Here is a 27,040-nt window from a genome sequence, read left to right as displayed (position 1 = left end):
AAAGCTGCAAATATGTGATTTCTCTTTAGTCTAGTAAATTAGCCATAATATGAAAGAATTCTAATAAGCGAAATATTTACCTGAACACCTATCAGACATAATCTAGACTGATTTACAGTGTCAGTAATGAATTTCTCTTAGGACTGAAGTTTCCCAGCCTCTAATTTTTCTTAGAAGATTATATATATATACACCCCCGCACCCTTTTTCAAAAGAAGGCAACTTTCCAGAAATCAAGGCAGAACCACACTTGGCAGTGATATTATTCCTTTTATCTTCAAAGCATGCTACCAATGTTAATTAACAATAGAAAAGTTACATTATATATCCATGTAAATCACTTGGCTGTTATATTTCCCAATGTTTTCACAGCTCTACAATAAATACCATTTAAAATATTCTGCGTTATATTTATTTGTTGTTTGCCTCCCAGGTTAATAATTTTCTCAGACGTTAATGGCACATGGAATAGTTCATGAACTGTGTAATATTTTGAATGTGAGCAAGTTCCCAAGAAGCTATGATTAAAGCATCTCAGTACTGGGCAGGGCAATCCTGTGCCATGCCTGCCAGCTGTTGCGTAACTATGGCTGTGCTAGTCTATTCCCTATGTGTCTAAATTATGCAGTGGCCAGGAAACAAAGTCAGTGGGTTTGCAGTGTTTTTGGATTGTACCCGGGGTAGTGTCTATAGCAACTGCGCTGTGGCAGTCAATAGAGGCATTGTGTGGAGGAAGTGACACTGTGATGGACAGGACTGCCCGAACCAATAAGGGTATCAAAAAGTGAGAGAACACAGGGATACTGAAAGCCAAATACCAAAAAAACTGAAATCTGTTCTAAGACGCTACAGACTGTAACAATAACTTGCTTTATGTTGTCAATATTCAAATATGCCGAAATAGGAAAACATTAAACATGTTTATTTGTCCCAAAAGTACTGCACAGTTCATGAATAGGGAATATTCTTAGAAAGAAGGATGTCTGAATGGTAGTAGTCCTATAAAGCAATTCTTGAAGAGAAGACTCTGTTGTCATATACAAATCACTCAAGAAAAAGAAGGAGCCAAAATGTTTCCGAAGAGGAAGACGCAATATGCAATCCAATTTTACAAAAATAGGCTCAAATCATCCAAACGGAGTGAGTGCAACATGCAGTACTACACAATAAACAAGCATTTCAGGAAATAAAGCCCTTCCTCAGGCTGGTATCTTTTAGGAAAGAATACTCTAAACAAGGGGGTGGGGGAGGAAAAAGGAAACTTATCACTCTCACATCTCTATACATACAAGATTACTCACAAAAATACTGACAAGTAACATTCATCCACTCACCCTGTTACATCCAAATCTTCACTTAATGAGGAACCGATTGCAAAATTTACACCGGCATAGTTCATACAATTCAAAACTCTGGGTAATGCCTCTCCTGAATTACAGTTCCAAAAATCATTATTAAATGCAAATTACAAACAATGCAAATTGCAAACAGCTAGACATACAAATCAAGAAAATTTAAAGTAACAGGATACCATAAATGGTTACAGACAACTGAATATGCAGGTGAGACGTATTTAAAGTGACAGGATCTCATTGGAAAAAAGCATTTTATAATATATTTCAACAAATTCCTTGTTAGATAAAAGATGATAAATCTAGAGTAGAATTCAAATCTCCTGGATGGAGGGTTCCTAATTTATATATCCATTGTGCTTCTTTCTGGCGAATACAGGAATAACAATGTGGTACCAGCTGCTTTAATATAAGGAACCGAATATCATTGCATTTATGGCCCATATTATCAAAATGTTGGACCAACGGTGCATCATAATTTTTACACCTTACCTGGTGTTTGCCAAGTTTTTTTTTAAATGGGTGGGGCCAGGTTAGGTTTTTGTCCAGCTGGGCTTCTGATTAGCCGTTGGATATCCAATAGGCTCTGCAAAAGCCAACTTTCTGCAAGATTTTTTGTTAGAAGCTTCCACCACAGCATGACTGGAAGTATAGCCAAGAAGTATTTTAAAGCAATAAGCGCATTTTGAAAGGCCTCCTATTAAACAGAGCTTCAGCTTGAAATGCTGAAGAATTACTATGTATAACTTCATTCCCTGACACTTAGTGGTCAGCTCTGCCTCTTAGGGTAGCTATTCTGCAAGCCTTTTGCAAGCAGATGGTCTGAAAACAGGAGAGGCGTTATTCCAGTATCCCATATAACTACAGTGGAAATTTAATGTTTAGCTGCTGTGTACTTCCACTTCCCTTCTTGCAATCCCATGTGACTAACCGCACCCTGAATCTGTTGTGTAGACCATTCCCTTCAGATTTGTCCATATTTTTGACTGAATTGCCACATTCGTGCTAGCACATCATTTCCGACTCTGGGGTGACATCGCATCACAATGTTTTCACAGCAGACTTTTTACAGGGTGGTTTGCCATTGCCTTCCCCAGTCATCTAAAACTTTCCCCCCTGCAAGCTGGGTACTCATTTTACCGACCCCGGGAGGATGGAGTCAAACTTGAGCCAGCCACCTGAACCCTGCTTCTGCCAGGATTGAACTAAGGTTGTGAGCAGAGAGCTCAGACTGCAGTACTGCAGCTTTACCACTCTGTGCCACGGGGCTCTATGTTACCAACCTCTTAATTGACTCCAGCTACTTAGTTATGGTTTTGGAGATCCCCACACCTTAACTTGGTAATGTGTACTCAGTAATATGTACTGTCCCCTGAGCTATGGCAAACCTAGGCAGTATAATAAAAAGTAGAGACATCACCCTGCCAACAAAAATCTGTATAGACAAGGTGATGGTATTCCCAGTAGTAATGTATGGCTGTGAGAGTTGGACCATAAAGAAGGCCAAGTACAGAAGAATAGATGCTTTTGAGCTGTGTTGCTGGAGAAGACTCTTGAGAGTCCTTTGGACTGCAAGAAAATCAAATCAGTCAGTCCTAAGGCTGGACAGCATTAGTTATAACCAACATGAATTTGAGTGGACTTCGGAAGATGGTGGACAGGAGGGCCTGGCTTGGTCCATGGGGTTGCAAAGAGTTGAACTCGACTGTGTGACCAACAACTACTGTCCCCTGGTGTGTATTGTCCCTTAAAACAGTACACCATGTTAAGTTCTGCGACACTTCAGCCTCCATGTACCCAGATACATGACTAATTACAATAGCAGGGGTCTGCTGCCATAATTAGGTACAAAAATGCCAACCCAGATTATGGCTGCGGACAGACTCCTTGAGAAAACTCAGTAGATCCCTGGATGAGCTCCAAAACGACCCCTGAGCAGGGCTAAATAGCAAGTCATTGGTATCTGCAGAGGTATTCCTGTGGCATTGGGGAAAGAGTGTATTTTACTGCTATTTGGTGTTATCTGTAAACTGACCAGATTTTCCAACTCCAGAGTGGAAGGAAACGTCAACAATCTCACAAGCAAATAAGCAAACGCTACACTTCCTTTTAACCGTCTCCAACTGGTCACGTGCCACACTCTCAAACTACCGTTCGTTTTCCTTCGTCATTCTTCCGCCAAAGAACACAGAGAATTGCGCAGGCGCACAAGCAGGAGCACGAAAGCTATCGGTCGAACACAAACTCCTCCCCTAGGGGAGGAGAGTGGAGACAAGAGGCCTCGCAGCTTGCATTTTCCTTAACGAGTTCGGGTCGGCTTGTGTGGGAGGCGCTTGCTGGCGACGGGGCGGGGCTTCATGTCATCACGGGGTCGAGATGGCGGGGCGGAGGAGGAGGTGCTTCACCGACCCAAAACAATAATAACGACGACGACGACACCCAGAAGCCCCCGCGCTCGTTGGTGACTCCTCCTTCTCCGGGGTCGCTACTTTGCTGCTGAGTGGCCTGTGGAAGAAGCAGCGGCTGGGAGGAAAAAGTTTGTCACCGTCGTCGCCATGAAACTCCGAGTACGGCTGCAGAAGCGGACGGCTCGGCTTGAGCTGGCGGAGGCGGAGCCAACCCTGGAAGATCTGCGCGCACGCCTTTGTCAGACCCTGTTGCCCTCTTGGGGTTATAGGTAACGTGTGGATGGGTTTATCCGCGGAGAGGGGATTGGGTGGGCCGGGGAATGCACGCTTTTTGCCACTTTTTAAAGTGGGGGTTGCCGCACGTTAGTTATTGTCCGATTTTCACTGCAACCCTAGGAGGTAAAGTAGATTGAAAGTGAATTTCATAGCTCACTGAGGGTTTAGTTAGTTGTCTTGTTAGTTGTCATGGCGATATTTCAGGTGCTAGGCTATCTTCTAAAGCCTTTTCCCTTCGTAATGCCTATTGCTCTTTCCTGGGTTCACTGCACTTCCTGGGCTTGACCAGTGGAGCGTATGGCAGAGATATTGTTAATATTTTAGTTATGCAAATTCAGTAATATCTTACAGAGCTGTATTGGTATGGATAGCTGGGACCTGTCTTGCAATCTAAAATAATCAATCAAGTATTGGTGAGATGGAGGAATGGGTAGCATATACTTTAGTTATAGCTTGAACTCAGGAGAGACATCCAGGTGGTCTGAAGCAGCAGAATGAAATTTGAGTCCCATGGCATCTTTAAGACCAACAAAATTTTATTGAAGGTATGAGCTTTCATGTGCATGCACACTTCTTCAAATACATTGAGATGGAAATTGACAGTCCATATGTATAGGCAAAGGGTGAGCAGCAAATAGGCATGCAACATAATGAAGGCATTTTAACAGATGCAGAGATCAAATAGGAATAATAAGTTAAGTTTATGAGGTCACCATTTGTATTTAACACAGTGAAGCAAATAAATATGTCAAAATAGGAGACTAATTTTCCCATAATAAAATCCCAACAAAACCTTCGTTTTGTTGTATGCTAATTTGCTGTTCACTCTCTGCCTGTGTGTATGGACTGTCAACTTCCATTTCAGTGTATCTGAGGAAGTGTGTGGGCACACAAATCCTCATACCTTTTTTTAAAAAAAAACAAAACATTGTTTCATCTTTAAAAGTGTCACTGGACTCAAACTTTGTTCAGGAGAGACATGCCACTTTCCTTTGGCCGTAAGGTTTACTTTGGGGCTAGATAAAGGAAGGTGAAGTGGCACCATGAACTGTTCAGGGAAGGAGGTTCAGTATTTTACAGGCACTTATTGATGGGGGTGAGAAGAGTGCTCCCCATTTTCTCTCTCCACCACTGATGTCCATTGTGTGAATTATGTGCCTGGTATAAAGACATCTACAGTACTCTCAAATTTTTTTTTAGAAAAAAGCTCTTGAATACTGTGGGATGCGAGTGGATTTGACAAACTGACATTGTCCCATGTTCTCCACTTTGCAGTCATTATGCAGAGGGAGGCATGTGGCAGTGGGCCTGCTGGAGAGCCTTGTCATGTGGCCTCCTGGCTGCAAAGGCAGCTGATGGCACCAAGGACCAATGCAAAGAAGGAGATGCACAAACAATTCACTATGCAAAGAAAGAAAAGGCAGCCAGGGTTGGGGCAGCTATTTAATTTCCTGTGCTTCTCCAGCAAAGGGGAATGTGTGTGGCGAAAATTCCTGCTCCAGAGGTGCAGAGCATGGCATTCCAAAGTGACTCTGCTGCTGTCAATCATGAAACAGCTGTGCTGATAATATTCTCCTGTAGGCAGACAGGGAAGCAGCTAACCGGCAGACACTTCTGCAGTCATGTCTACTGATGTTGGCCTTTTACCACTCATGTGCAGGACCCAACAAGGAGGGAAGGAACACAGCGCTCTCCACTGTAAGGAGAACTGTGGCATGAATGGGAAGAGCCTTGGAATGCACACACACTATGGGACTGTGCAGATACACAGAGCAGTAGGAAATCCCCAACTACCACTTTATTGATATCATCTGTATATATCAGGGCAGGATGGACTTCAGAGAAAGGCATAAAGTAGTATAAATGCACCCTTGGATGGGATTGTATATGTTAGCCCAGATGCTTGGCTCAGGGGGGGTCACCAGCCTTCTTTGTAAGTAGGAAGGAGCTTGCATTATTTTTAAAGTTGGCAGTATGCCATATATCAGAGGTGGCCAACGGTAGCTCTCCAGATGTTTTTTGCCTACAACTCCCATCAGCCACAGTCATTGGCCATGCTAGCTGGGGCTGATGGAAGTTGTAGGCAAAAAAAATCTGGAGAGCTACCATTGGCCACTCCTGCCATATATGAAACTGAAAACAAAGATTCACTTGTTGGTTACTGCTGAAATAGGAACCAAAGTGATTTTGTTTCAAGCTATTCCTCTTTGTTAAGATGTGAAAAAAATGTCATGCGTATCCACAGGTAAAATGTAGTAGGAGTGGCTGTAAAAGTACATAAAAATCAAGATTTCAGAGGTTCAATGAGAAAAGCTGTAGTTTAACATTAATAAAATTTATATGTGAAAGTTTTCTGATTGGTTTTTGAGGATGAAAGACTGTCCCCTTTCTTTATATCAAAGATTAGTTAAAATACATTTTAATGTGAGGTATCTGTTGGGACTTCTGTGGATGAAGAACTGACAACATCTGATTTTGAAGGGGCTGCTTGCGGTACCTTAACATTTTGTTTACTTATAGCTTTTTAGGTTTTTGGATTGGATACAATGAGCTTTACTATCAATCTTGTCCCATTCCTCTCTTACTACAGTGCCTGCCCCTTGGAACTTTTGTCTGTCCAGGTCCCATGAGCCCTAGTATATGCTTTTTGATTGATCATAGGGACCCTTTCTATCTGTATTCATTGACTGAAAAGCTGGTTGAACCCAACCCAGTGTATTGATTTATAACATGTGCCCCATCTTTTTGAAAAGGCTCAAGATTGCTATGTTAGTAGGACAGTACATTGTTAAAAGTTGGATAAATCATGAGTTGTACCAGGATAGATAAACAGCTTTGCTGTACTTCTTTTACATCCTTTTAAAAAACTTTTAACTGCATGAGAGAGTTTAGCTATGCTAGCTACTGACCATATCTTAATTAACCATCTGTATATTGGGACTGTCTGTGACATTTACACTGCATAATCCTTTATAATTTATTTCAGTTGAAGATGATTGATATAACTTTTAGATACATGGGAAGGGTATGCTGTACTAAAACTTATTTGTATCAAAGTTAAAAGAAAGGCCCGAATCTGTTAGTCTTGTGAAACATTTCTGATAGGAAGAAAATAATTTTTAAAACCTGTCATTGCTGTATCTGCTGTTTGCATTATATCAGTCATGTTACTGGTAATCTGTTGTTTAGTTTCTCTGCAGGCCAAATGATGGAGTTTAACTTTTTTTCCCCTCCTGCAGTTCTGATACCCAGTTTGCAATAACCTTGAACAACAAAGACTCCCTGACTGGGAACCAGGAATCTCTAGCATCATTTGGAATTGTTTCAGGAGACTTGATATGCTTGAGGCTGGAAGATGCTAATGCAGCACCTACTTTACCTCCACCCCCTTCCTCCACTTCAGCTGTATGTCACAACCAATCTAGTAGCACAGAAAATGAAACACACAATGGGCACGTAGAAGACCATCAGGTTCAAGATGAAGATCAAATAGATAACAATACGGTAAGTCCAAAAGAGATGAAGTTAGAAGGAGAAGGCAGATATAGTGGGGGTGTGAGATCCCATCGGAATGCTTTTGGCATGTGTAATATGAAATGTATTGTTGGAGAGCAAGGAATTTGTCTTTTACTACTGCAGCCTATTTCTGTGTTCCTGAATATCTTGTAAAGCACTCTGTACTGAAAATTGCTTCTCTGTCTTCTGTAGTCCAGAAGCCCAAATTAGGAAATAATGCATCAAATATTTAGGAGCCTGCCTCTCGGTGCACGCTTATGTGTTGTAGAGCAATAGTCCTACATGAAACAAATGAATCTGTTTTTGTTTAATACTACATTGTATCAATTGTATTAATTTAAGTAGTCAGCAGGCATTTTTTAAATTGCTAACTAAGGGGACATGTTTTCCCCTCAATGAAAGCTTTTGCTCCAGTGATTTTCTCCTGATGGCTTTACTCAGCTAGATAACTGGTTTTTTTAAATGCTCTTCTCTGTCTGTGCTGTCCTTTCAAGGCAGGATCCAGCCAAGAATTTGCTTCAGAGATGGTTTCAGATGTTCCTGATCTCCAAGAATCTGAGGGTTCTTATCCTTTGGAGCCGATGCTGTGTTCTGAAGCTACAGATGGGCAAGTGCCGCACTCTCTTGAGACCCTCTACCATTCTGCAGAGTGTGTCAGTGCCAATGATGCCTTGATAGTTCTGATTCATCTTCTCATGATGGAGGCGGGCTATGTGCCTCAAGTAAGCAACATAGTAAAAGAGCAGCTACTTCTGAAATTGAGTTGAATGTCAAGAGACCCTTTTTGAATTTAAATAACATTTCTCAGTCCAGTGTGACTGTAATGCTGGCTACCAGAACACATTATTTTGCATCAGGAGCTATAAACACATATTCTTTTTCTCCCACTTTTCATTTCTGGAGTAATCTCTTATTCTCTTGCCCCTCTACCTAGTATTAAGGTTTATCATTGCATGAGCATTGACACAAGTAATGGTTGATGGCCAGGTTTCTTCAGGACTATGCTTTGCAAACCCTCTTCAAGCTTCAAAATCTGACTTTGGAGGGAATGACAATTTGCATTAAATGTAGATTACATAGTCATGTCTGTAATCACATATCGTAGGAGTCACATGTGGGTTTAATCTGTGGATATCTGAATCTCAAGATTGTGCCCACATTGACTGAAGACAGTTCTACAAACTTTGGGGACCCCTAGGCTTGCAGAAAAATCTGAAATTTAAAAAAACAAATGGGGAGATTTAATCCCCAACCCATCAGTGCTGTCTGTATGTGCGCAGCTCCTCTTCTTCTTCACCCGCCAGGTGAGTAGCCAGGTGAGCCATTGAGGGAGTAAAGAGGCTGGGGAGAACTCGGTGATGTGCTACTCCAACTGCTGTGATAGTGAAGCTGATGGGGAGAGGGAGGTGAGCTGCTGCAGCCACTGTGGAAGTTTGGCCAAGGGAGCAGCTTTTGGGTCCCCACTAGTGTTCACAGCTCACAGATTTTTAGCCTCCAGCTCACACATTTTTGTCTTAGCTCAGGAAGGATGATGCCAGAGCACAATAATTTATGCAGTAGCTCACAACTTTAATGCCAGTAGCTCACTAAATAGAATTTTTGCTCACAATATTCTGCAGCTTAGAGGGAACATTGGTCCCCACTTGTGCACAGCTATAGCTGATACTGGGCAGGGGTGTAGGAAAGTGCACATTCATATAACTGGCTGGCTCTTGATTTTCCAGTCAAGGAAAGTAGCTTTCTACTGGGCCTTTTTGTGGCTGTGTTATGAATAATGGTTGGTGGAGGTTAGGAAAGGAGGAAGGAAAATAAAATGCTTGCATGTCTGCTTTATTGTCTTGTTATCCAGCCCTCACACCAGTGAAGCAAGGACTACTTAATTGGATTATCACCCTTTCTCCTGTTTTCTGATGCATCTAAAGTCTTAGCTAAATACTCTGTCTTTGGAGCAATGAGCCTGAAGTCTATAGCAAGAAAATTCTAGTCTTAAGTCCATTCACCGTGTACATATGTGAGCTTTTACATACAATTATTATTTGCAGTTAACTGGAGATGGGCATGTCTCAGTTACTGCTCGGGTTATTTTTATTTATTTATTTATTCGGGATTTATATCCCGCCCTTCCCACAAGTGGCTCAGGGCGGCTTCCAACAATTAATCAAGCATAAAATTTAAACAATTTTAAGTATAAAACAATTAGATACTTAAACATTTAAAACCTTAAACCTTATGGTATTGGGAGCTAATAAAAGGAATATCTGTGGTTGGAGGAAGTGTTGTGTGAGGCTATACTCACACAGCATGTGAATATAGATGTGGGTAGAGAGGGATTACCCCTGACCTGAATGGCCCAGCTAGCCCAAACTGATAAGATTTCAGAAGTTAAGCAGGTCAACCCTGGCTAGTATTTGGGTTGGAGACTTCCAAGGAACACCAGACAGTGGCAAAACACCTCTGAATGTCTCTTGCCTTGAAAACCCTGGGGTGTGCGTGAGTGTGGCCTTAATGACTTGATGGCAAAAAAAAGAAAGAGGGATTGCTGGAAGAATGGAAATTGTGTAGTTGGATTGGTGGAAGAATGGAAATTGTGTAGTTGCCTTTGTAAATAAATCCTCATCTTTCTTTTAGAAATACCTTCGTGAAAAGTAGTACCAGTATGGTAATGTTCCTTTTTTTCATTTAGAGCCTGCTCTGTCCAAAAAATTCTGTATGAGTAACATTGCATTAAAGTCAAATAATATTTATTTATTTGACTTACATCCCACTCTAACGCACGAGTGGGTTCATGGTGGCTCACAACATAATAAGATAATAATAAAGCCTGTAAAATCCAACAATTAAACAATTTAAAATAAGGTGGCACTAAAATACTAATAACCCAAATCTTTTTAATATTTCACAGGTGATAATAAGTAGCCTGAGTTGTAAAAGTTTTTAATCAGATGGTGATTGCAATTCTTTGATACTGTAGTACCAATTTAGAAGTCCAGGACTATGACCCCCCTCTCTTAGCTAATTTGTGAAGTTCTTTGTTTCTAGTACAAATGGCTTTCATATGCCTCAGATTAAGTTTTTGGGAGTATTGCTTTGATTTTAAAAATTAATATAGTTTCAAGTCACCTCTAGCAAGTATCATTTTGAAGATTGCACAGGAAGTAACGTGAGCCTTGAAATTTTTCAGCTGACTAGATGAAGAAAAGCATCCTTTGTGCAGGTTCTGTGCGTACAGGGTGGGTCAGACTAGTTTTTCTTGTGTTTGGGGGAAGGAGCAGGCAATGTAAACTTTGCTATAGTGATTCCTTTCTGTGTCAAGAGACTACTATATATTGCCTACTTTAATGAAGTTATCCACCTTGGACATGACAGTATATAGGTTCCTGGCCAGCACCTGTTTTTTTTTGTGGGAAAGCCACTTCAAGGACGAGCTGGAGATAACTGCCTTTTCATTGCTTTTCAGGGGACAGAAGCAAAATCAGTGTCCATGCCTGAGAAGTGGAGAAATGGTGGCGTTTATAAGTTACAGTATAGTCACCATCTCTGTGAAGATGGCTCTGCTGCCCTGACTTGCGTGCCTTTGGGGGACTTTATTGTTGTCAATGGTAAGATTTCTTTCTATTTTTGGGGGGAGGGTGTGTGTTTTTTTGTGTGTGTGCACCTGAAAGTCATGATGTCATGACCCAGATGGGGGTGTCAGCTGACACTGCCACCACTCTGGAATTAGAGTCCCTTGGGAAGGCCCAGAGTCCCCTCCCATGACACATGGTGACCTCTGAAGACTGACCCCTACTTGGAGGCCTGCAGGATATTCAGAAAGGTGGCTGAATAAAGCCTGTCCTCTGGGCTTTTGTATTCCGAGGAGGTCTCTCATGCAAGTATTTGCCAGAATTGACCCTGCTTAGCTTCCAAGATCTAATGAGATTGGTCTTGCCTCAGCTATCCAGGGCAGGAATGGTAAGGTTTCTTGATACAGCTTGTTCTGCCTTCACCTCATGTTCTGCCTTCACGCTGGCAGAGCATCCACTGAGTCTCATGTTTACAGCCATAGTTTCAGTGTCTGAAGTGTCAAGGAGAACTAAGGTGCTTTGGTTAATTGTGTGAATGCTTTTGGTTCCTGAGGCAGGAGGGGTGGCATGCAGACCAGTCTTCAGTCAGCAGTGTACTTCTGGTTATTAAGCCATCCAGTTCATTTTTCATTGTTGTAACAAACATAGTGTCTGGGATATGTCTTATGATTTAGTAATAAAAGGTAGCTTGCATTTGGTAACTGAAAAGAGGCATTATTTCTCACAGTAATTCTGTACCCAGATAGAAGGGTGTGGTTAGCAGTAGTTTCTTCTTGTAGCACTTAATTTGGAGGAAACCATTCCTGGTACTTTAGGACTCCTAATTAAATCTTCAGATTGAGTCACGTGATGATGACATTTTGATTTGCAGGCTGAGCATTTTTTCTCCTGAAATGGTTGTTTGATCCAGATTTTCTGCATCACTGCACGTCATTAGAAAAGAGAAGCAGTGCTGTGGTAATGTGAGGCTGAAAGTGAAATACTACTGTACTTGCATGTGAGAGCACTATACAAAATCATTCTTGGGAACTGAAACAGAGAAACTCTTGCTATTTGCCTTCTGGAATTCAAAGGTAAAGTGTTTGAGTTTTCAGCAAAAGACTGTGTGCCATGCAAGGTTTCCAGAGCCGCCTCCTCCCCTGATTCCAGAATACTTTAGACACATTCTTTATTGTTCTCTTTATGAATTCTGAATTTGAGTGCACAAATGAGCAGGCCCACTATAAAAAGCCTTTTTAAAATAGCAAACAGAGTTCATTTGTCTCCAATGAGACCAGTATTGTGTGATATTTATCTCAGAGATGCGATTCCTTGGGGGAACTAGTTCTTGAGCTAATGGATTTTGCAGTGATACGATAGAACTGATGTTCTTGTATGTGTCTTACACCTCTCTTGGGGGCCATTTCAGGTGGTACAAGTTGCTTCAGAAGAGTCTCTTTTCCAAAATAGTTTATTCAGTGCAGCATGTAAAATTTTGTTCTAATTCTGATCAAACTTGGCATGTGTTTACAGTGATGTTAAAAATCAGTGGTGACATTAAAAGCGTGAAGAGACTGCAGCTTCTGCCAACATCCTTTGTTTGTTTTCAAGACTCAGGTACTTATTTATTTATTCTTATTTTACTTTATTAAAGCCCCCCTTTCTCCCCAGTGGGGACCCAAACCGGTTAGATCCCTCTTCTCTCCTTTTCATGCTCCTTCCAACCCTACGAGGAAAGCTGGCTTGGATGTTTGTGGCTGGCACTAAGTTACCCAGCAAACCTTCATGGCAGAGTGGGAACTTGGGTCTCCCAGACTCTAGTCTAGCATGTGAACCGGTACACTGTAATGGCTTTCATACAATCTGATTTGAAGAAGATCTCAGTCTTGAATGGAGAACAGCAAGGGGCTAGTGCAGCAGCAATGAAGCCCTACTTACTAAAGACTCTTGGGCCAGGCTAGATGTGGCTGGATGGGGGAGGCAGGAGAAGAACATATGTATTTACTGACACATCCACCTATTCATTTGTAAAATAGGAGATGGAGTTTTATTACTTTGCAGAGAGTGGACTGTGTAGGTGAGAGGAACAAAACACTGCTTTGCCCAGCTGCCATTTGTTGCTTTGAGCTTTTCCCTCCAGTGTCCAAGTGGGCTGGGTGAGGAGACAGATGCTTCCAGTAGTAAGCCAGGTCTTGCTCCTCTTGTCCATGCCTTTTTATTAAATACAGGAAGCGCACATGCTTTATATGTGCATAGATCGCAAATGGACATTTATGGATCCAATCACAGTCTTTAGCGATATTAGCTCAAGTGCTGCTTAATTGAACTAAATGCCTCATCCTTTCTGTTCCCTTTCTGTTCCCCGTAAAAGAGAACACACAGACTTTGTTTTGCCTGCCTGAACACAGTGGTTTGTACCCACTGACACTTGGAGCAGTGGAGAGAAACAGCTTTTCTCTGCATGGCTGCTAGAAGATTGTTTTTACTTGTCAAAGGAAATCGTTTGAGTAGATATTTATGAAGACAGAACTGTACTTTAATGTACCTTTTGGGTGTCTCTTTTCTAAAGCAAACATCACTGGAATATATAAAGATCTTCAGAAATTATCTCGTCTTTTTAAAGATCAGCTGGTGTACCCTCTTTTGGCAGCTGCTCGTCAAGGTAAGAGAAACACTAAAGGAAGCAACTCATGAATAGGGCCTCAGTAGATAAACTGGATGTTTGTCCTATGGTGATAAACTTGTGCCAGCTCAACTACAACTAGATTAATGTTTGAAGTGGTGATGAGATTTCTCTATTAGCACCCAGGCGCTCCCCCCACCGCCCATTGTAAAAAATGGAGTTCCACTGGTCTTGGCACAGAGGCAAGTTTTGAGGTCTGTACTCCTGTGATTTGCCTGGACCAGAGCCTTTTGTTTGTTTGTGCCTGACACCGTGAGCCCTGTTTTTTTTAGTTGGTGTCTATGGCTGTAGTAGGCCACAGACATCACAAGCCTGTAACTGTGTGTGTGAACTTTTAATTACTTCAAAACATAGGTCACCTGCAACTTCCAACCTTAGTTCACTACTGTCCTTTTCTCAAGTAGCTGAGATGGGGTACAGAACTGAGGGAAGTTCCGCAGAGTAGAAATATCTGAATGCAGTTTTATTTGTTAAGCATAGTTAGGTGCTGTGTAATTAAAAGACTGGAAAAAACAAGTAACTTCTAATTTAGGAAATGGAAATAAAATTGATTAAGATCTGAAGATGTTCTTAAGTTACATTAAACATGAACCTTTTTTAATGGGTGAAGGCCTGCACTGCTGTTGAGCCAGCTGGTTTGGCAATGTTAAGTAATAAAATGCTAGTTTTGTACTATTCTTTTTGCATTTAAAGTGACTGGTTGCCAAAGAGTTGGAGAACTTAGAGAAATAACTTTTATGCATACATAATAATACTTCTAACATCTTTTGATGTTGCTCAGAAAGGGAAACATTTTCTAGGAATCCTTTTATGCTAAGATGTACAGTATCCATTTATAATGGGCTCCATTTCTTGTGACCTTTGCTCCCTTTGGTACCATGCTTGCTTGCCACAGACACTCAGGTGTAGATGTTAGAAGGGGGCTGGAAAGAAGCTAAGCAGACTTCTCAATGTAGTGTTTTAGCATGATTTTAAGTTCAGGCCTTTGTCTCCCAGAGCACCAGCTGATGATTACGTGAGCAGCTCGATCGTTGTGTGCCCATAGTGAGCTGTCCTCTTAAAGCAAGTAAGACCATTGGTCCATCTAGCCCAAGTAGAATCTATCATGAGAAAGCAGCTTTCATGGTCTGTAGGCCAATTCTTACCTTTGAGATCCTTTCGTTGGATATGACAAGGACTGATCAAGAACTTTTCTGTATAGCAAGTGTGTGCTGTACCCAGATATGTTACTGATAGATTCCCAAAAGGTAGCAATGCAGCTCCGGTATAGGCTGAGTTGATCATACCATGGCTTTTTCGTAGAAAAAGCCCAGCAAGAACTCATGTGCATATTAGGCCACACCCCCTGGCATCACCATTGTTTCACACAGGGCTTTTTTGTAGAAAAAGTCCAGCAGGAACTCGCATATTAGGCCACACCCTCTGATGCCAAGCCAGCAGGAACTGCGTTCCTGTACATTCCTGCTAAAAAAAAAAAAAAAGCCCTGGATAATACTCTTTTGATCTTATTTGAAACTAGAGTTCAGTGGTGGATTTATATTCTATTGCTGTTAGGAAAAAATGAGCGTCGTTTCAGATTATTCCTCTTATTTGTCTAGGTTTTTGTTTGTTTAGAGATGTTTAACTTTAGACCACGTTTTAATGAGGCCTGAGACAGTATAATTTTCAGTTACTTGATAGAAGCAAAGGACAGTAGTGTGACATAAAAGGATGGCCTGTAGATATCATTCAGAAAGAGTTCACTGTTAATATTGTCAGTGCCCACTGCATCCCTGAACAAATAAGTAGTTTGATATATTGATAAACTAGATTGGAAGATGAAAACAGGTCCGCAAGGAAATATTGATTATACTATTTTTGTACTTGGTTTGTTCTTAGCTTTGAATTTACCAGATGTGTTTGGCTTGGTGGTCCTTCCACTGGAACTGAAGCTTCGAATTTTAAGACTCCTGGATGTCCGCTCGCTCATCTCTTTGTCTGCTGTTTGCCGTGACCTCTACAAAGCCGCAAATGACCAGCTGTTGTGGAGATTTGTATACCTGCGAGATTTCAGAGGTGACTGCTTACTTGGATGAAGTGGGAGGCTTGTTCCCAAGTATGATTTTCAGGCCAGCTAGTTTTCTTTATGGAAGCCAGCTGTGCCATTTGATAAAAGGCAAAAACTACTTTATCAACTGTTTTGGAGATGGCTTTTCGCTTCAGAGCAGCAGTATTCAGCTTTTCTAGACAAAGAACCAACCTTTAACCCCAGTATGGCAACATGAGACTCATTGAACTCTTAAGTTCATGGCAGGTACATATCACATCCACTTGAAGTTGCCACTTGACAGGGAGAGAAGCCAGAGTTATGACCTCCCTAAATCTAGGACAGGACCATAAGCAGCTGGAGACAAACACAAGCAAAGCACCAGAAGATGTCCCATAATGAGAAGTTGGCATAGGAAGGTTTGGAGACCTCTTCTCACAAATGTGTGTCTGTCTCCCTTTCTCCTACCAGTTGTCCATTGCTTCTTCCCTGTCCTTATGGCACCAAGGCTCCCTACCTGCAAAAGATCAGTATTTTTTGGAAAGAGAGGAGCCTCTGTGCTGCAAGCACAGGCATGAAACCTTGGGAGGAGCAGCTGGCCAAGGTGGGCATAGGTTGTGTGGGAAGATCTTTTGCTGTGGGATCTGGGTGAGTTTGTATTGTGCTAAAAAGGAATCCTCACCATCAGTGTATGGCCTCTCCTTGCCATCTTGACCTCAAATGTGTGTGCAGAGGTGCCTTTGCTAGTTGTGCATGCACTGTAGCAGTTGGTTCTTCTGTCTGACATTTTTATTGTGCCTTTCCTCCAAGGAGCTCAGAGCAGCAGTTACATGGTTCTCTCCATTTGCTACAGTCATAACTCTGTGAGATGTATTGGGCTGAAAAGTGAGTGAGTAGCTCAAGGCTGCGCAGTGAACTTTGACCCAGTTTGTCTCTTTAAACACTGCACTGTATTGGCTCTCAGATCTGCCTCCAAAAGAGCAGCATAAGTGGCAGCTTTGTGGAGACAGGCCACCCCAACCTACCTTAGTGTCCCAACCTCTGGGCTGGAGACCACTGACCAAGAAGGCTTTTTGGTTTTCAAAGTTAGGTGAACAAGCCTTCATCTCCAACTGAAAGTTCTAATCCAGGAGCATCTTCCTATGTTAAGCACATGATGCCTTCCAGTATATTGTATAGAAGCACAATATGGAGTTGTATTGTCAATCTGACTTCTCCCTTCTTTGCAGATCCTGTTTCCAGGCCACGAGACACAGACTGGAAGGAAGTAAGTGTCTGTTTGATGTGTTCCCTTAGAAGTGCTGAGAACAGACACAATGCAGAGAGCTGGGAGAAGGCCAGGCTAGGTTCTAAGGCCATTGAACTACACTTGTTGCAGGAGGCAAGCCCTTCTTTCCTGAGTTGTGCTTGTAAACTTGTGTCTTATTCTTGATGCTCTAATCAGTTGAACTGAAGCAAAGCTCAGTTTTGGCCTAGATGCTTGTAATAATTAAATTATGTTTTTTTCTTTCAATGGAATTTTACCTCAAAGGGAAGACAAGTCCTGCTGAATGCTTCCTGAAACTAGATTGTTCTGTTAAACCAGGGGCGTCAAAGTCATTTGTTATGAGGGCCGGATCTGATTTAAATGAGACCTTGTTGGGCTGGGCTATGTATATACCTATTTGAGTTTAGGTAGCAGAGACATAAACTTTATAAAGGACACAAACCCAATTTTTTTTTTAAAAAAACCCTTAAACATGCTTAAAATGTTAGCATGTTGGTATTAAAGGTGCTTTCTTTGTATCTCTCCCATGGGATCCAGGGAACTGGGCAAAGTAAGCTCTAATTCCTTCCTTCCCCAGGGGACCAGGAGGGGGAAGAAATTGAGGCTTGGCTCAGTAGCTCTGCTGTACCATTGAGAGAGCCTGGAAAAACAAGCCCTGCCTTTCCCCTTCCCCCCCTAGGGAGGAGCCTCAGCCAATGGAGAAAATAGAGGCTTTGCTCTGTAGTTCCTGTGTGATTGAGCAAGTCTGGCAAAGTAAGCTATTACGCAGAAGGAAGCAAGAGAGAGGGAGAAGGAAGCAGATAGTTTCTCAGGGCCTGATGAGGAGCCCTCTGGGGGCCTGATTTGGCCCCCGGGGTGCATGTTTGACACCTGTGTGTTAAACTGTTCAAAATGTAGTATTGGTGGCCAGACTTCTGAGGGGGGCTGCTGTTGCTTTCATTGAACTATGTCTTTCAGAAATACAATAGACCCATCAGTACAGATAGGATGTGATCAGGAAACAAATGTGGGTGGGGATCTTAAAAATGTCAGCAATTCTAGACTTTAGGCTGAACAATTTTTGTAATATTTTGTTTTGCAGTTATACAAGAAGAAATTGAAGCAGAAGAAGGAGGCCCTGAGGTGGAGGCATATGATGTTTCTGCCCCCTCCTCCTCATCATCCGATCCCATTTCATCCCAACCCACTTTACCCTAACCCTTTCCCTCCTAATCCTCTTTACCCTCCCATGATAATTGGTGGTGAATATGATGATATGCCAACCCTTCCATTTCTTGGCGACCCAATCAACTCACTCATTCCTGGCCCAGAGGAGATACCAAGTCTGTTCCCTCCACTACAGCCACATTTTGATCCATCGGGCTTTGTTCCAGGTCCAGGTTTCGCACTCCCTGGGAGAGCTGGTTGCAGTGACAGATTCCCTCCTAGGTCTGGCCGAGGCCGCACAGTTGATGGTCGCCGTCCATTCATATGACTCTTAACCACCAGTAGTTTTAAACCTCCTGTCCCTAGGCTTGCATTTTGAACTATAGGATGTTCAGCTCTGGGGCTTCCCGGTGTCTCTCTTCTAATTAGGTCAATGCATAGTTATTATATCATCTTGACTCCAGGGACTGGGTTGAATAACTTGGTGCAAATAACTAGTGCTGCTTTCCTCAGAACTGAAGATCCTTTCAGAAAGAACTCTGTGGGGACACTGTGTTCCTTTTTGTTACCATCTGTGAATTGCTTCTTAGAGAACAAAACCTGGTTGGCCTTTGCTGCCTCAGATAAACAGCAGTTTAAGCACAAACATTCTGTTAGTCTGGACTGCCTTATTCCCCGAAATGTCTCAATTAAATGCCTGCAATTGCTGTTTTTTTCTTCCATAACTGGTCTGATTTTTTTGAAAAGTCTTTCCCACAGGCAGCAAGCTTTTTGTTTTATGCGTCTTTCTATCATTGGGCTTCTCATGAAAGATATATGCCTTAATTGTTCCTACGGGCACCTTTTGTTTGAGGATTTCCCATTTTTATTACTTGAAAAGCAGTTTTGATACTGGGGACTTTGATGCACACAGGATACAGGGTTAAGATTTTGGTTTTTTTGTTACACTGGAAAGAGGAAAACACTGAACATTTCATCCTACAAACAGCTGAATAAAAACATGCCACAATGTAACCCAAAATCTGACCAGAACAATGAGCAAGAATGCTAAAAGCACTAAAAAAAGGATATTGCCTTTCTGCCTTAAGAAAGTTCTGTGAGTTCCAGGAGAAAGCTTTTGTATAATGAAATAGCAGTGACCATTGTGAAGTCAAGAAAAAAGCTCTGTACCTACAGTGGAAGTGAGGGAGGCCAAGATTCAATGTCACCTAATTTTGCTTATGATCTCATTACACAGGTGTTGGGATACTTTCTCATCCTGTTGCCTATCTTTGTTTAATGGACACCCAATGTGTATTGCTTAAGAGGTGATAACTGTAATTGTAAATGATCATACAGTCAACCACCATATTGTATTCAAAGACTTAACAGATACCTCTTTACTAAAGGATCAACAGAGAAAAGCTTGCAAAGCTTTATGGATCTGAACAAGATTGGTTATCATTTTTTTTTTAAAAAAATGGAATTATACCTGTTGACAGAATTAAATATAGCTACCAATCATGGGTATATAGCTACCAATCTAACTATAGCTACCAATCTAACTCATTAGATGCATCCACAATTGCACACTAACTCAAAATATTGGATAATCTACTTTTACTTTTCCAGAACTGGTGTTAGGTTTAATTGGTCTGCAAATGGGCTTTTGTTCATTTTTGGTCCAGAGCGTCTTGGAACTGGAAGGGTATGTATGAGCACATGCACTGTTTTAAGTGCAAGAATTGAGTAAGAGATCTGAGGGTGAGAGTGAGTACTTTAGTACTTGGGGAAAAAAAATTGGTCTTCACCCCCAGCTTACCTACAGGTGCACAGTTATAGGGAATGCAGTGCAAGCTTCTTATAAAATATATCCTTTTTCCTCCAGAAGCTACATTTAAACTTCAGTTGTATGCAGTGCAAAATGCAATAAACTGGTAGTAGCAACATAAGAACATGAGAAGCCATGTTAGATCAGGCCAATGGCCCATCCAGTCCAACACTCTGTGTCACACAGTGGCAAAAAAAAAGTTATACACACACACACACTGTGGCTAATAGCCACTGATGGACCTCTGCTCCATATTTTTTCTAAACCCCTCTTGAAGGTGGCTATGCTTGTGGCGGCCACCACCTCCTGTGGCAGTGAATTCCACATGTTAATCACCCTTTGGGTGAAGAAGTACTTCCTTTTATCCGTTTTAACCTGTCTACTCAGCAATTTCATCGAATGCCCACAAGTTGTATTGTGAGAAAGGGAGAAAAGTACTTCTTTCTCTACTTTCTCCATCCCATGCATTATCTTGTAAACCTCTATCATGTCACCCCACAGTCGACGTTTCTCCAAGCTAAAGAGTCCCAAGCGTTTCAACCTTTCTTCATAGGGAAAGTGTTCCAGCCCTTTAATCATTCTAGTTGCCCTTTTCTGGACTTTCTCCAGTGCTATAATATCCTTTTTGAGGTGCGGCGACCGGAACTTCACACAGTACTCCAAATGAGACTGCACCATTGATTTATACAGGGGCATTATGATACTGGCTGATTTGTTTTCAATTCCCTTGATATGCTATTTAATGCTAGTTTCAGTGTGTTATAAACCAGCCTAATTAAGATGACCAAGGCATACCTAGATACCAGTATAGGCAACGCACTGGTGATATGCCACAATTTCCTTATCCTATTTGCCCTTTGAAGGTTGTTGGGCAAGGGAGGGGGAAATTTGTGAGACTGTCCTTATTCACAGTGCTTTGAACTGGACAAGGAGAAACTCTGGTAGCAAATTTCTCCCTGCCCCAGGTCAAAGCACTGTGGCTAGGGAAAATCTGAGTTACACAAGTTTCCCCTCTGTTGCTCAATTAGTTTCGTTAGCAAAGCAGGCTGCTGGAAGGTGGTGGCGGGGGGAGATCATCCTTTCTATAGCAGCGTTTGGTGTCCAAAAAGCTGTATAACTGTTGCATCTCTCCCTATGAGGTAGACTGAATGGAGAGTTAAGGTGCAATTGCTTAGTAGGCTGTGGCTAAACATTTTAAACTATTAATAACTTTTATTTAGGACCATTGTTCTAAGCACCACAGGCAGTGCGCAGAAGAATGTGCTGTATTGCTATCCTACATGTTATATGCAATGCTGAAGTTGAACAAATTTTTGCTGGAGAGACATTTTGAAAAAAGGTAACGCTTTGTTATACTGCCGCTCTGAATACATAGCTTTAAGTAGCATGGGATTGCTAGACAGACAGCAAAATTATGGCTCCTTTAAATGGAAGATTCAATCCTTCCATAATTCAGATGTTCCTTAAAATAATACAATTGAGATTGCTAATATTCCAAAAGTATAGAGATGACTTTTGTTTAATCATTGCTTGCTCAATAGAATGTCTTATACACAGAATGGCAAACTTTGTAGGGTACAACTAAGTAGTATTAGGCTTGGTTACTCAGCAAAATCAGGCAGAGGGTTCAGTATAGAATTTATCACTCATAATTTAAAGATCACTGAGTCACCACAGCATGTTCATGCAGAGGGCGGCAGGGATGTTGTGATGGTGCATGTTTGTTCTCATTGCTTTTAGAGAGGTGGGACTACTGATGATGTGACTTGTGGATGCCTTGGAGAATCCTGCTCTGTTTCTGGCAGGTGTGATGTCCTGTTTACTTTAAGAGTTGCATAGATACGATCTAGAAAGGAATTAAAAGACTTTAAAAATGAGAACAGGACAGCACGGCTTGAGCCAGAGGACTGTCTCTTCCTCCCTGTACCCTGGTTTTGCTGGGCTGCTAGTTGGCCTCATGCCTGAAGTTGTACTGCAGAAAACAGCTAGAATCCAAAGGGAAGCAAATGCAGCCTTGTCTTCTGCTTTAAAGCATCGTTCTTTATCTAGGGGTTTGTCACTGCTAGAAGATCATGTTGCTGCGTTGCATGGGAGAGTATTATCTCAAACGTTGCTCTAATCCAGTTCCTAGAGGTGGTGGTTCCACTTCACCCCATGGTCAAACATCTTACTGTTCTCTAAGGAAGTCACTGTAAGCAGTTTGCAGTGGTCATATGATAATATAAGTTTGTTTGGTGAGGATCTGGACAACTCATTACAAGTAAAAGGGTAAAGGTAGTCCCCTGTCCCCAGTCGTTTCGGACTCTGGGGTGATGTTGCTTTCACAACGTTTTCATGGCAGACTTTTTACGGGGTGGTTTGCCATTGCCTTCCCCAGTCATCTACACTTTCCCCCAGCAAGATGGGTACTCATTTTACCGACCTCGGAAGGATGGAGGGCTGAGTCAACCTTGAGCAGGCTACCTGAACCCAGCTTCTGTCAGGTTCAAACTCAGGTCGTGAGCAGAGTTTAGGACTACAGGTACCCCTTGGTAATATTAATTCAAAGGCTTATATATATGCCCTTTTCTCAGCACAGATTGGGCTCATGTAAGATATATATTTTCATTATTACCTGGCATTAGCACAGGAACAACAACCAAAAAAGCTGTCAAGTTGTGAGTAGTTAATAGTTAAAGATTTATCAAAGCAGTTTGGGTCAGGAGATAATCTCCTAACCCACCCTGCTTCTAAAGCTACTGTCATGCTCCATAAATAGGTGTGTGTACATGTGTGCGTACAGTCAGAATGGCTTGTACCCAGATTGCAAATTGCTCTAGCTCCCATTGAGCTTGCTTTGTGGAGGCTGGTAGAAGCCCTTCATTCTGCTCTTTTACACTGAAGTACAGGGCATGTTCCCTACAGGCAGTCAGAAAATCCTGCAGCAAAGTACTGATAAGACATAAGTCCTGACAAGTTGTAACCTGTCCCAGTGATGGATTCCATGCCATCAAATACTGAAGTTGGATTTGGTTGCGTGGTGGGTATGGTGTGTTGATCCCATTCTAAAGTACAGCTGTTGCAAAAAGTTTGTTACCAGTAACTGCTGCTCTCTTCACTCAGTCCCTGAAACTGAATGACCCCGTTTCTTGTAGTACAGGGGTACTGTTAACAATTCAATGCTCCAAATCCATGCCAGAAAGACTACCTTTCTGTGTTAAGAATGTCAGCTCTGCAAGGATTATATAAAGTTAACTGGGTGATTTTCTTGCTTGAGCATTGAAAGGATGGTTATTCAATGGAGGTTGCAATGTTGGGATTCTTTTATCCTCCTTTTATCCTTCAAACTCAGTAAATTCAAAGCAAACATTTAAAAGCCATGTAGGTATTTTGGAAGGATTCAGCTTACATACTCTAAGCTTGTTCAGGCATGGTGCAAAATGGATAAAGTGAATGGACAGTGAGGCTATGAGATTGTGCACTACTTGTGCCTGTCATCAATATGCTTGCCTTAGATATGTACTAGTGCACAGACAAATGACAACAGTACTTGTGTAATGCTTCAGAAAGCTTTGCCAGATGAGTAGGCCATATGGGGTGAGCTTGACAGTTCCCATTACTGGAGGAGGCTTTTCTGATGGAGGAAGGGCTTCTCAGTTGGAAAGAGTCATGGGATCCAGCCCCTAACGCATTAACTTTTAACCCTTAGTGAAATGGCTAGAGATTGTATGGTGCCAATTCATATGGATATGCACTATTTAGGTGCTGGAAGGTACATGGATGTGAAGCAGAGCCAACAGAAATGGGTTTGAGCAAGTTGTCACTGCTTGTTAGATTTTCCATCTTTGCTTTATGTGTGGTTTGGACCCTTTGACAAACTACATTGATTGGATAGGTCAATATAAAAATAGTGGAGAGTTTGCAAATAAATTAAAAACAATGCTCTCACAGGAGGAGGAGATGTTAGTCAGAAAACAGGCTAGCAAATGATTTTCTCAGGTTGCGGATGGTTTCAGCTTTTGCTTCATCCTCGTTGGGGTTTCCCCTCTGGAAAGATTCTGAGAGGCTGAAGGTGTTTGTCAGGGACTGTGATTTGCTGTGAGAGAGAAAGAAAGAAGTCACTCAAATGAAGTGAAATGACACCCATCTCACAAGGCCAAAGAAGGTGGTGTTGAAAAATGGACTTCTTGGCTCTGTGTTGTGGCACCCTCAGTAGTGATTAGCGGTGCTAAGAGGGTGGCTGGGTATAGCCTGTGTGGTAGCACAATATGGTACTTGATGCAAAATTCAGCACTCTTGGAGTGACTTTTATAACACAGTTAGCCTTTTATCTCCCCCCACCCCATTTTGAATGTATAGTAAACCTTTGTTCTTAGCAGATCTGGGGTAATTTGTCTTTGGGATTGCAGTTTCTCCTGGCCAGAAATAGGGACCTCAAAATGATGCCATCCAAACATGCTTTATCCAGGCCATATTAGAGAATTTCAGGTGTTCATTGACTTCTTAAATTAAGCAGCACTCAAAACCCCTGTGTGATGATTTTGCCATCTCTCCCAGGATTTCCCTTTATTTTCTTAGCTGAGCAGCTGCCCCCCACCCCCTGCTTTTTCTTCTTTGTTTTTCTCTGGCTGTCCTGCCCAGTCATTTGAATGTATATTGGTAAATGCTGACCCAGCCTAGGGAATTAAAATCTTTTCATTTGTTTTTCTTTTTTTATAATGGCACATGAGAGGCTGATAGTAAATAAAAACTGTTTTATTTCACTTTAAGGGGAAATAGGTAGGAATCAGGTTTAGGACTTCTGAGGTGAACAGGCAACAGGAATTAGATAAACTGTATAAAAATGAACATAACTTGTCACAAACAAGTAACTGTTTCTGTTATTCAGACAGGTCTTTAAATCTTGAGGACAGAGATTTCTTGGCAGGATCTGCTCACATAAACAAGCATAAGCTTCTTGGTCTCACAGACACTGAAGTTGGTGAAGGCAGGAACATTCGCACAAGTTCCAGTTTCCTTCCTTATCCACTGACTAGGGATCATCCCAGTCTTCTAGGAGCTATTTCCCTCAGACTATAAGATATGGGGTCACACTTCCTTAGCTCAGGATCAGTTTTCCCTCTAAGCTGAGTTAGCATGTGCTAGTTTACAGATTTTTAGCCTCCAGCTCACACATTTTTGTCTTAGCTCAGAAAGGATGACCCTAGAGCAGGGGTGGCCAATGGTAGCTCTCTGGTGTTTTTTGCCTACAACTCCCATCAGCCCCAGCCAGCATGCCCTAGAGCACACTAATTCATGCAGTAGCTCACAACTTTAATGCCAGTAGCTGACAAAGTAGAATTTTTGCTCTCAGAACTCTGCAGCTTAGAGGGAACATTGCTCAGGACATACAATTTAACTATTGTTGGAAGAAGAGGTTGTAGATGTAACTGAAAAAGGAGTCCCAACTTACTTATCTGAAATCCTGTAAACACAAACAAGATGAGTGGGCCACACTGGCCTGAAAATGACTAACTTAAGGGAAGGGGAATTTTTAAGGCAGCCTGTATGCCACAGAACAATAAGCACACATGTCTCTTAACCTGAGGACCATCTTGAGTATTCTGCAACATCTTACCACAGAGTATCTACAAGATATGTTGCCAAAAAGATGTTTTGAGCTGATGTGACACCAGTAAATCTATGACCCTTCTTTGCATTGTCCCTTTGCAAACAGGTGCAGAAGGGTCCTAATTTTGGAGTGGGATTGGGGGGAGGGTAACTCCCACCCACAGTGCCATTTCCCAAAACTCAAGCCTCCCAGAGTGGTAGTTTGTTAATGGGAGAGACATACAGGCAGCATAAATGTTTCTTCAAACACAATAGAAGATAGGGAGAAGGAGAGGAGTTAATCCCTGCATGGCATTCTTTATCCAAACTGGGGATACACAGCAGATATTTGTAAAGCAAAAGTGTTTTGGAGAGCCAGTTATGGAGTCTCCAGTATCTTGTCTGGTTTGACCCTAAATGACATTAATAAGAATTGTGTGCGCCTGAATGCTTGGGTCATTCCAGGTTAAACCTGAAAGCTTTCTGAAGGTTCCATTCATGTTTCCTGGACCAAGAAAGGGGACAAACAGACACCCTTGTTCTGTATGGACTGATGAATTTACTTTTGGAATACATGCCAAAATCAGGACAGAAAGTCCCCCTCAAAAAACTTCTGTAAGAAAAATTCTAGTAGCAATGAAGAATATGGTTGCTCCTTTAATGAGAGATGCAATGGGACAATTTCCTGTTTCTGTGTCACTGACTCTGTCCTACAAGGGTGGGGAAGGGAAAGGAAGGGCATTTCTCCAGTGCTTAGGGTGGGCTTCTAGCTTTTTCCCAATGAGGTACAGCTGCACTTGCTTTATTGTGACCCGTAATTAGAGTTTAAGAGAAAAGAGATATTCCTCCCTTTTCCAACTTAGCTGGAAAAGTTGAGGGGGAAAAAAAACTGATTTTAAAGGTCTCCCCTAAATAAAAAGCCCCAAGAATTGTCTTTCCCTACTGAAAGGAGGATGGGCTGGATAAGCTGTGAGTCCTCTTAGACTGACATTATTTGAGGACCCTGTTATCACAAAGAAGGAGATGCAAAACCATATAACCGATGGCTCCTAGGGAGCAAACGGGCTTGAAAGCTGAGACATGTCTTTGGGAACATTACAACTACAGCATAGCTAAGCAGGATTCCTAATGGACATGGAGCAGAGCTTCAGTGCATGGTGTTGCTCCTTGCCAAGTTCTGTGACTAAAAAATGCAAAACAAAAGGAAGAAGGTAACTAGCTTCTCCATCCAGATGATTGACCGATCCATATCTACTTTCAGAAAGACTGCAGCAGCTAGTATTCCAAGAATATTTGCCAGGCTTCAAGAGATGTATGATCTATACAAGAGATAACATTCCATTTCTTTATCATTATCCTCTTCTCCATCTTCTCTCCATTTCTTTAGCATTCTTGAAGATGCTATCTTTTATTTCATGGCAGAGGGTTTTCATTTTCTTTTTACCC

The 27,040-nt window shown here is 41.8% G+C and overlaps 2 protein-coding genes across 3 annotated transcripts in view; one reads left to right on the top strand and one right to left on the bottom strand.

Moving 5' to 3' along the window:
* The first annotated feature begins 3,656 nt into the window (after positions 1 to 3,656).
* FBXO7 (F-box protein 7) lies at positions 3,657 to 18,941 on the top strand. Its single transcript, XM_060245553.1, has 9 exons — positions 3,657 to 4,029; positions 7,276 to 7,540; positions 8,047 to 8,274; positions 11,010 to 11,151; positions 12,628 to 12,711; positions 13,664 to 13,756; positions 15,656 to 15,832; positions 17,033 to 17,070; positions 18,152 to 18,941. The coding sequence occupies exons 1-9, from the start codon at positions 3,908 to 3,910 to the stop codon at positions 18,542 to 18,544; spliced, it is 1,542 nt and encodes a 513-aa protein (XP_060101536.1). The 5' UTR covers positions 3,657 to 3,907; the 3' UTR covers positions 18,545 to 18,941.
* Positions 18,942 to 23,835: 4,894 nt separating this feature from the next.
* Positions 23,836 to 27,040, bottom strand: part of SYN3 (synapsin III) — a 288,932-nt gene continuing 285,727 nt past the window's right edge. For both annotated transcript variants that reach the window (XM_060245551.1, XM_060245552.1), the window contains one exon: positions 23,836 to 24,101. In XM_060245551.1, the coding sequence (XP_060101534.1) occupies positions 23,969 to 24,101 (133 nt within the window). In that variant the 3' untranslated portion in view covers positions 23,836 to 23,968. The remainder of the gene's footprint in view (positions 24,102 to 27,040) is intronic.

Source organism: Heteronotia binoei, chromosome 8 (genome assembly GCF_032191835.1).
Source record: "Heteronotia binoei isolate CCM8104 ecotype False Entrance Well chromosome 8, APGP_CSIRO_Hbin_v1, whole genome shotgun sequence".
Taxonomy (NCBI): domain Eukaryota; kingdom Metazoa; phylum Chordata; class Lepidosauria; order Squamata; family Gekkonidae; genus Heteronotia; species Heteronotia binoei.
The sequence above is the reverse complement of the archived record's forward strand: the minus strand, read 5'-3'. Positions and strand labels throughout refer to the sequence as shown.